At 36.5% G+C, this 10344-nt stretch overlaps 1 protein-coding gene across 2 annotated transcripts; it reads left to right on the top strand.

Annotated features, from left to right (window-relative positions):
* Positions 1–2735: 2735 nt before the first annotated feature.
* Positions 2736–9706, top strand: LOC113058431 (hepatocyte cell adhesion molecule-like). 2 transcript variants are annotated; one of them, XM_026226331.1, is made up of 7 exons: positions 2736–2990; positions 5000–5338; positions 5412–5693; positions 7111–7204; positions 7511–7572; positions 7806–7876; positions 7960–9706. In XM_026226331.1, the coding sequence occupies exons 1-7, from the start codon at positions 2903–2905 to the stop codon at positions 8281–8283; spliced, it is 1260 nt and encodes a 419-aa protein (XP_026082116.1). In that variant the 5' UTR covers positions 2736–2902; the 3' UTR covers positions 8284–9706. The 2 variants fall into 2 exon arrangements, with proteins under 2 accessions (XP_026082116.1, XP_026082115.1); XM_026226330.1 differs by having other exon boundaries at positions 2737–2990; positions 7505–7572; positions 7960–9705.
* The last annotated feature ends 638 nt before the right edge of the window (positions 9707–10344 follow it).

Consider the following 10344-nt stretch of genomic DNA (forward strand, 5'->3'; position numbering starts at 1 on the left):
TAGATGACAGTTATTGCTGGAAAATCTATCTATCCAGTGAAGCCTCCTACCAAGCCCCTAAGGGGTTATGGTGATAATATAAAATTGAGATGGGAGGAAAAATAATATTTTAATACTTTTGTGTTTTCTTACAAAACCAGCTTTCCTGAGAGAGTAAAGCAGGAAAACTTTTTTAACATAGTTTTTTCTCATTAAATTTTCTGGTGTCTCATAAAGTCCAGTGCAATATAGCTTCAGGAAGATATTCTCCAGTGGAGACATGTGTGAGGATCTTTCATGCTTTCAGTGCACTATGACCTTGGATGTTCCCACTGACTCTACTTGACAGATTTCTTCACAAGATGAGAGAGTCCGGATGGACTTTTATCCTCCAGAGGACAAAGGCTAATGCCAAGCTTTGTGTGAGTATGTTTGGGTCTCAGAGCCCTGCTAAAGCTTTGATCAGCCAGAACAGAGGAGACCCTTGAGGATAACAGACTGTATGTTCTGTGAAAAGCTTTTTCTTTCTGACATTCTTTGCCATTTTGCATACATCATCTACTCTTTTTACTGAGTGGGAGAGCAAAATTTCAAAGTCTGATATGGTACAAATACAAAGTCTGTATAATCAGTCAGTCCTAATTTGTTGTCTTAGTTTGGCAAACAGAAATGCCATCTGTTGTTTCTGTTTAATTGTTTTCACTGTGTACTAAACAATTAGTTGTGTTTGCTACTAGCATCATATTGCTCGTAACTGGCATTAAAAGAAGAGTTCACCCCAAAACTAATACACCCTACACTCAGCATACTCCCACAATATAGTATGCCACACACTGCACTTTAACTTCAACAGTTCAACAGTTCAGTTGTTGAAGTCTTTATGGTTATATGTAAATTGTTTCTGCAATTTCTGGAGCACGTTCCCAAGAATTTCACTCACCAAGGCACATGTGCTGTGGTGATGTGATGGTAAAAGTGACTTGACTTGACTTGAAATTAAAATGTTCTGAAAATGCACTCACCCTCAGGCAATCCAAGAAATAGATCAGTTTTTCTTATTCATCAGAAAAGATTTGGAGGAATTTAGCCTTACATCACTTGCTCACCGGTGGATCCTCTGCAGTGAAATGGGTGCCGTCAGAAGGAGAGTCCAAACAGCTGATAAAAACATCAAAATAATCCACAAGTAATCCAAATGACAATTAACATTTTGTGAAGCAGAAAGATGCATGTTTACAAGAAACAAATCCATTATTAAGCCTTTTTTTAACCATTGCTCCCAGCTATCCCTTACGAAAGGAAAATATATTTACCAATATATTTCTTAAAATATATTGTGATATATTGTAATATATTATTTTCCCTTTTTATTTTCTAATATATTATATATCTGAATACATTTAATAATATATTGATGATACATATATTACATAATATATTGCAAAATATACAAATGATTTCCGCTTTCAATATATTGTAATGTATTGGAAAAAATAAATATTAAATCCCATATATAAGAATATATGCCTAATATATTACATTATATTTTCCAATATACTGCAATATATTTTTGTTTCATAAGGGTATAAATCCATGATATTGCGTTCTAAAGTGAAAAAGTTGCCTCGTTTGAATCAGGAGAGAAATATGCACAGATCAAGCACCACGTGTCAGTGGATTTTAATGTTAGAGGACAACTGTGGATGGACTTTGTCACATTATGGATTGTGGATTTTGGCCAAAAAATGTTAAGTTAAAATGCCTTAATGATGGATTTGTTTTGTAGAAACACAGATTGTTGCTTAACAAGACATTAACGGATGGACTGAGTCGTGTGGATAACTTGTGTGATGTTTTTATCAGCTGCATTTATATTTTCCTGACAAAAATTTTTTTGTTTGTTTTCTTCTATGCTCAAAATGAGTATTTGCTTCTGTCTGTGGGGGTGTGAGAAAATGGCCAGTCAGATGACCACAGCATCAGCTGACCACTGCAGGACAATGACATCAACTTCTAGACAGACACGTGATGGATAGGCCACAATTCCTGCCACATTTTTTTCATTTTAACCAGTGGAAATAACCTGCTCAAACTAAAAACTTCAAACTAACTTAAACAAACTAAAATAAATAAATACATTTGAAGCTGGCCATCTACAGTATATCCATCGTGAAGTGTTCCAGTAAGACTTGTCTGAAACAAAGCCATCCAACTCTTATGCACAAAGGCCTTTTTTTTCAATGAATACTGATGCTTTAGCAACCTGTAGTAGGTCCTCTTTTCATCCATTATGGCCTGGTGCACAAAAATATATGGGGCTTACAATGTATTCATGTGGGAGGGCCTGGTTAATGCATGGTGGAGTAAAAAAAGCAGTTGTCCTTGAGTAGTTTTATAGTATCTGTCCTCCTAGCACCTCCTTTTATCCACCTGGGGTTCCCCTAGTTCCCCATTTGAAAACCTCTGGTCCAAGAGCCCCAATTTCACTCTAATTTTGACAAAATGTGTCACTCAGTCTTGCTTTTGAACAGCACTGTGGGTGTGTTATGTCACACAAATATACTCTTATGCATATCTCTTGTCATACGTGACTGCTCAGATCCGTCGTGTAACAGCAATAACAACAAAAACACATGTCTCAAAGCATCACACACTCATCCTAGTGTCCTTACTGCAGAGACAAGCACACACATGCACAAATGCACACACACAAAGGGCCCCTGAAAATAATCACTGTGGGGAACCCTATAAAGCGAGCAAAGCACACACACATACGAGATTGCACATAGAGCTGTTGTTCAGGCTGGGGTTCAGAGCAGCCAGTGTCCCGTCTGGCAGGAAGCACTCTGCATTCCCAGCGACGTGCCTTGAGTGGACAAATCATGCCGATTGTGTGGGAGAGAAACCCAGCGCTGCTTCCAAGATGAAGGCAGAGAGGGAGGCATCATGCAAAGAGACAGCCGTTCCTTCACCGTTTCTTCTCCTATGGCTTTTCATCTTTTCTTTGGCAGGTAAGACAACATCATGACTTTTCTACAGTGAATGTCGAGGGGAAAACTTTCTAAAGAAGAGGAAGAAAAAGTATACGCTGTTGTCAGTTTCACTTTTCCGTGTGAGTTTTGTTTGTGGGTGGCTGGATGACACCTAACACAAATGGAGCGATCAGTCAAGTGAATTAATTAGGGCACTTGATGAAACTGTACTTTTGAAATGCTTTTAAACATGTTTTGTTTTATTCAAAATACTTTTTAATATGAATGAAATAATAAGGAAGTTAAAAGGCAAATGGAATGATTATATGAAACAAACCTTAAAAAACACACATTGCAAAATTTACTTATATATAAGTAATATATATATATATATATATATATATATATATATATATATATATATATATATATATATATATATAATCACACCACAGACCAGTTTTTTTGCAATTTGAAGAAAAAAAAAGAAAAAGAAAAAGAAAAAAAAAAAACATTCATGCTGTCTTTTATTTGCATCCTTGAATTTGTTTTATTTTAAAGGCCGGATTTGTGCAAAACAAATCTCAATTATTTTCAGAACAATCACTATGACATGAGTGAGCTGGAATGAGCTTGATGCCGTCACATTACCTTAAAATCAGGTATAGATGTGCCAAGGACATGTCCTGACTAAAGCCTAGTCTTCCTCAGAGACCTCTGATTAGCAGAATCACTGGGCCCCACTGTCTACATCCAACATCCACAAAAGAGCATGTCTCTTGCACAGCTTCCCCTGATTGGAGGAGAGCGAGCCTACAATCCAGACCTTTGTTAGCTCATCCTGGCAAGACCTCAACAGTGAGAATTGTTGCCACAGCGATTGAGCCATGCCACACTGACTCGCACTGCCCTGGCAAAGAAGGCAAGGACATGCTGGTTCACTCAGGAGCAATAAACACAAAGCTGTTTACCAGCAGGTGTCTCGCTGGAGAGCTCAGGCAATGTGTCTTGTGAAATGTGAATCAATCTATCTATCTATCTATCTATCTATCTATCTATCTATCTATCTATCTATCTATCTATCTATCTATCTATCTATCTATCTATCTATCTATCTATCTATCTATCTATCTATCTATCTATCTATCTATCTATCTATCTATCTATTAGGTATCATTTTTTAGGTAGCACTTTATTTTACAGTCCTGTTCCTCATGTACATACTATGTACTTATTATAATAATTACAATAACTATGTAATAACTAGGTACTAACCCTGAACCTGCCCCTAAACCTAACCCTACCCCATGTAGTTACCTTGTATTACCAGAACTTTCTTAGATAAATACACTGTAAGTACACTATAAGTAAATGTAAGTACACGTACTGTAAAATAAAGTGCAACCATTTTTTATTTATTTTAATAGATTATAATATTTAATAATGTATGTTAGATAATGAAACACCAGCGACTTACAGTCAGGGGTCTCACTTTCTAATATAATTATATCTATCATCCATCCAACCACCCATCCATCTAGTAAAAGTATAATATCGAGGTAAGCTGATGGTGTTTTATTTCATTTTACATTTTATTTCTTAGAGTTATTATTCAATGTTTTAAATATCTTAATTGCAGACTGAATTTCCTTAGAAAAGACACTTTGAATTTAGTCGGAAAAGTGCCTTTTGAACACATTTTACTTTGATTTTGTATTCATAACATAATGTATATGTATTAAATGTCAGAAATGTTCATCCAAAGCCACTTACAGTACATTAAATGTATTTTGGCAGGATGTAGGGTAAACTTGGGAAAGATGTCACACTTTTTACTCCAGTTAGTGAATATTGACTTGTACAGTATCATGAAAAGCTATACAAATAAACTTGAACTGAAAAAAAAAAAACTGAATATTGTTTTGGGGTTTACTATATCTTTTTTTCGCTGATGCTCAGACTCATTTAACACATATTGACCTTGTGTGACAATAAGCCCCAACTGCTGGATAGCCACTTTTGTGAAACAATTTTCTGTATGTATTTAGGTGTACATGGGGTGAACATCAGCTGTCCATCTCCTCTAGTGCGAGGTACACTAGGAGGCTCAGCCCTTCTTTCTGTGTCCTACACCAGCACCAGCTCCGACCAGCCCGTTATTAAGTGGCAGCTGAAGCGAGACAAAGCTGTCACTGTGGTCCAGTCCATTGGTACAGACATAATTGGGAACCTAAGACCTGAGTACCGCGGCCGAATCCTCCTGTATGAGAATGGCTCCCTGCTCCTGCATCACCTGCAGCTGTCAGACGAGGGCGCCTATGAGGTGGAGATATCCATCACTGATGATACCTTCACTGGGGAGCGATACGTCAACCTCACCGTGGATGGTAAGACAGACAAAGACATTTAATTTATGTCATAATCAACTTTCCTTATCCATGTTATCTGGTTATATCACAGTTCCAGTGTCCAGGCCCTTTATCCACATTGCAGCCTCATCCGTCCTAGAGCTGACTGAGCTGTTTATACTCAACTGCACTCACGACACTGGCACCAAACCTACCTATAGCTGGCTGAAGGGCGGGAAATCTTTAACCAATGACTCACACCTGCTCCTGTCACATAACCAGAAGGTCCTGACCATCTCCCGTGTTGTGATGTCAGATGACGACGTCTACAGCTGTAGGGTGGAGAACCCCATCAGCAGTATGAAGAGCCTGCCTGTCAAACTCACTGTTTACAGTAGGTGTTGAGACTCCACTGTCACCTTCATCAGTCAACTATGACCTGAAATGTTACATCATATATTGCTTTCATAATAGATAAGAACACAAAAAATTGGAAAGCAAAAATAATCATAAGATTACATTCAGATTTACATTCATGCATGTTTATCCATAGTAACTTAAATTTCATTCACTGTACACTTTTCTTTTGTTCAGTTATTGCAGGAATCAAACCCATAACCTTTGCATTGCTAAAGCCATGTACTGTTTGAGCGACAGGAAAGCATTGATACCATGTTTACCCCTATATGGGTATATTTAGTGCCTTGTGAAAGGGTACTGCCCCACTGATAGCTCTTTTACCTTTTTTCTGACAGTATATTAAAAAAATAGCATAACTACAAAGAGGCATTTGAGTGTAGAATAGTATAAAATAATGTGAATATTGTACTTTGCATTTTGAATACAAATTATACTTCAAGAACATATATCCCAAGTAAATTATCATTATTTAATCATCTTCATGTTGTTTCAGAAATTTCTGTGCAACATCAAGGAAATATTTTATGTAGCTATTTTTTCATCAAACAATAGTTCATTAAAAACAACACAGTAAAAGTGTCCATATCAATTGTGCACTATTCCAAGTCTTCTTTCCAAAGTAGAGCGTTATTGTTGTTGTTAATTAAAATTATTAGAAAGGAATAAAGCTGAAATAAAATAAAGTATAACTAAAAACCTAATCTTATAAATGTTGCCTTGCAACAAATATGAATAAAAAAATACACTGAAGTACTAAAATTGCTAAAACTAAAATCAGAAATTTAAACAAAAAGATAGAAATAATATAAAATGAATTAAATCTTCATAACAAACAACAAACAAACAAAAACTTTACAAAATTGCTAAAACAAACTAAACTTCAAATGAAAACATATAAATAAATACAATAGAAGTCACACTGGCCTCTTTAATTGTGTTTTTGAAGACTGACAGTTACAGTCACCATGAAATAGAGCTGCAGATTCTTTAAAAAAAAAAAATGTGTGAATAAAGAATATAAAAATGTTCACTTGGGTGGTTGGAATGTTCATGAAAATGGCAGATGAAGGAGATGTTAATGAACAAGTGTTTTGCTCCACTGGAGTTCAGCTGATCCTCTCATCCATCTCTTCACTTGCACACATTTCTGTCAGAACACTGAGCCCAGCAGGGTCCTGCATTCCTTCTGCACAGTCTACCCTTTAAAAAGAGCCCTGAGCTGCCCCATTCATTTCTGCACTTATATTCCTGGCAACCTGTGCAGTCAATCTTCCATTTAAGGTCTCCTTAATTTAGACCTTGTCTACTGAGTTTGGTCTTTCAGAGCAGTTTGTTTTGTGGAGAGGAATGATGTACTATGTCACCCTGTATTCTTCTTTTAAATCCTGCAGGACGGAGTTCTCTCTATATCATCCTCTCCATGGGAGGCATTTTCTTACTCATCACCTTGGTGACTGTGTGCGCCTGTTGGAAACCCTCCAAAAAGTACCAGCTCTATTGTCCTTATCCATTCTCTTTGATAGATCTAAAGCAAGCCACAATAAATCTCACAAGTTTGCACTGTTCTTGTAAGAAAAGTATTTGTGCTTCAAATGTTAGGAGGTCAAAGTTCCACATATCAGATGAAAAACAAAGACCAAACCAACAGATTAAACTGTAGAGAATCTCATCTTTTACACATTTAGGCTTCTGTTTGTACATTAAACAATTATGACACTGCATTTGATATTTCAATCACAGTCAGGTATGTTGCTAACCAAAAATATGTCATTTTTCTATCTATAGAAAAAGGCAAGAGCTTGCCGGACAGAGCAGACAAAATGTAGCGGAGCAGAGCAACGGCAATCATGAGGGTAACGCAAAACATTTTATTCATCCTTGTAGAATCACTCAAGACAGATTTCTGTCTCATCTTAAACCAAAAACATTTTAAAGAAGGACACTCATTAACACACACACACACACACACACACACACACACACACACACACACACACACACACACACACATACATGTATGTATATATATATATAGTTTGTTCCCAATGCAAAAATGTCTATTTTAAAATGTTACTTGATATTTTAGTTGATGTTGTGCCTGCTAGAAACTACCAGAACCGTTGGAACCCAGGTGGACTCTACGTCCTCAAAGAAAAGGTTAGAAATTATTATTATTAATATTATTAATATTATATGGTTATTATTCTTTTTTATTATTATTGTATTATTCTTATTTCCAGGAGGGAACAGATGAGTCTTCCTGTGATTATATCAACCCTATTGATCCCCTCAGCCCATCTTGTTATCCAAGCATGGCTCCACCTTCTGCACACTCTCCAGATGCTTATATGCATTCAGGAAGGAGATACCCCCTTACCCCCGTCCCCTCTCCTCCATCAACCCCTCATCCAACTCTCATTCCACCCCTCTCCTGTCCACCACACGTGGGCAGTTTAACACGCAAACCCCGCCCTTCAAGACTAAGCCCCTCCCCTCCACATGCAGAACAACTTCTGATTGAACCAGAAAACAATATGCAGCACCACCACAGCCTCCCGCGATGAGCAAGAGAGTTTGGATGTAAAATGTCCAGGATAATGTCAGATTATGAGACTATGTATGTGGGTACTGTAATTTTAATTAGTGATTTTATAATTGTTATCTTTTTGAAATAGCATGAGTTGAGTGTTTCATGCTTTGAAAGAGAATGAATGGTGTACAAGACCAAAACTCATAATTGAGAAGAATCTAATTTACCAGGAGTACATGGATGTACAATACGTTTGAATTGTTACTGAATACTAACATTTTTTTTTTCCGATTTAGTCAATTTGATACTGTAAATTGTATCTTTATTGAGCATTGTTGGGATCTGTTAGGGTATACTGTAACAGTGTTACTTTACGTCAGTATTAAAATGATTTTATTATTTTTGCTCAAATAATATGACTTTTTTTCTGAATATTTGCTTTCTGACACAAGCGTCTATGTTAAACAATTGTTAACTTACAACGTTTAACCACCAGAGGCTCCCACATCACTATCAATCAATAAAACATCTGCACCATCTCAAAGCTGGGCTACAGATAGCCAGACAGTGTTAACAGCTCTTCAGTTTCTCTCTCCTTCCCTTTTTCTGTAGAACAATAGAAATATGTTTAGTTAAGTTTGAATAAATCCCTTCAGCTTGATTTACAGAGTAAATAGATTATAGCATTTCCCCCCTCATTATTATCCAAAGGGTTTGTTAGTCAAATAGAGCATGTTAAATGAAACTACATTATATGTTATAAATCCTAATATTTACTCTAAATATTTAGTTAAACGCTGATGCCACCATCAGATAAATGGCGTTCTACATGAGTAAAGCTTGTTCGTTTAGTCCTGTCAGTCACAACACAAGAACATGAAGTCTGATGAGAGTTTGCTGAAACATGGTGTGCATTTGATATGCAGTAGGGCTTTATATCATTGCCTCTTGCTTTCATTTATATAGACATTGTTCACATTGTTTGTAAACTTAAAATATAATAATGTTAAATATAATGTAAAGCCTATTTGCTTTATAGGATGGAACAGTGCTGTTAAAAGTCATTCCATGTTGAAAGCATGTGTGATATTTTGGAAACAATCTATGAGTTTGTAATGCATTGTACTGTATTGTAATGTATTCATCTGTTGAGTATGTCTCACTCGCTTTTAGACAACAATAGTAGTCACACTGTCTGACATTAGGTGTGTGATCAGTCAACCAATCAGATGTCAGGCATAATAAAGACTTTCTTTTCACAATAAATATGTCTTAAAAAACAAAACGAAACAGAAAATATATAGCTCTTAGTCCATAAATAGATCATTCACATTGATTTCAAGTTCATGAGTAGGGTGCAGCAGGGATGTTTTGATGTTTTTGAGCAAGCTGAAGATGATGTTAATAATGCTGTTATCTGAATTAAATTCTACTACCACCAACAGATGGGGTTTTATTAACAAAGTCCGGGAGGAGCACAATCATCCAATTTGGCACAGGTGCATCTTGTTTAGCTAACCATCTTAACTAGCACAACAAGTGTATAAATATCCAGCCTTCCTACAGTTTTTCGGCATCACTTCTCTACCCTAACGCCTCACTTCTTATCTGTCCCAAATTAAGGATAAGGGGGAGTTCTTTGGGTTTGGGCTATGCCCCAGGCCAGGACCCCTCCCCCAGGAGAGCACACCAAAATATGCTTACGATTCCCTTTCCGATTAGATGTAAGGGTGAACTTGTGAAAGCACTTAAATGCATTACTTAAATGATTGACATTAGGTTTGATTTAGAATACACTCAAGGGGTTCGGAGTTCTTTCATTGTGCCTATGAACACCAGTACTTGACATGGTGAAAAGTGTTGTGTGCTAGTGGTGATTATGCAGAATGGTTGCAATCAAGGCTCATGGGAACATTTTGGAGTCGATGCTCTAATCAGTCCAGAAAACCCCAAATCAGAATGTTTCTAAATGCAGTAGTATAAAAAAATAAAAATAAAAAACATTATTTAACCTTTTCTGTACTGAGTAAAACAATAATGTGAAATGATGTGCATCATCATTAGGCAGCTGGTATTTGGAGGTAAAAAGCTTACC

This window comes from Carassius auratus, chromosome 40 (assembly GCF_003368295.1).
Source record: "Carassius auratus strain Wakin chromosome 40, ASM336829v1, whole genome shotgun sequence".
Classification (NCBI taxonomy): Eukaryota; Metazoa; Chordata; class Actinopteri; order Cypriniformes; family Cyprinidae; genus Carassius; species Carassius auratus.

Coding starts and splice junctions, on each gene's coding strand:
- LOC113058431 (XM_026226330.1), top strand. CDS start 2,903: ATGAAGGCAGAGAGGGAGGCATCATGCAAAGAGACAGCCGTTCCTTCA. Junction 2,991..4,999: donor TTTCATCTTTTCTTTGGCAG/GTAAGACAACAT, acceptor GTATGTATTTAG/GTGTACATGGGGTGAACATC. Junction 5,339..5,411: donor CGTCAACCTCACCGTGGATG/GTAAGACAGACA, acceptor GTTATATCACAG/TTCCAGTGTCCAGGCCCTTT.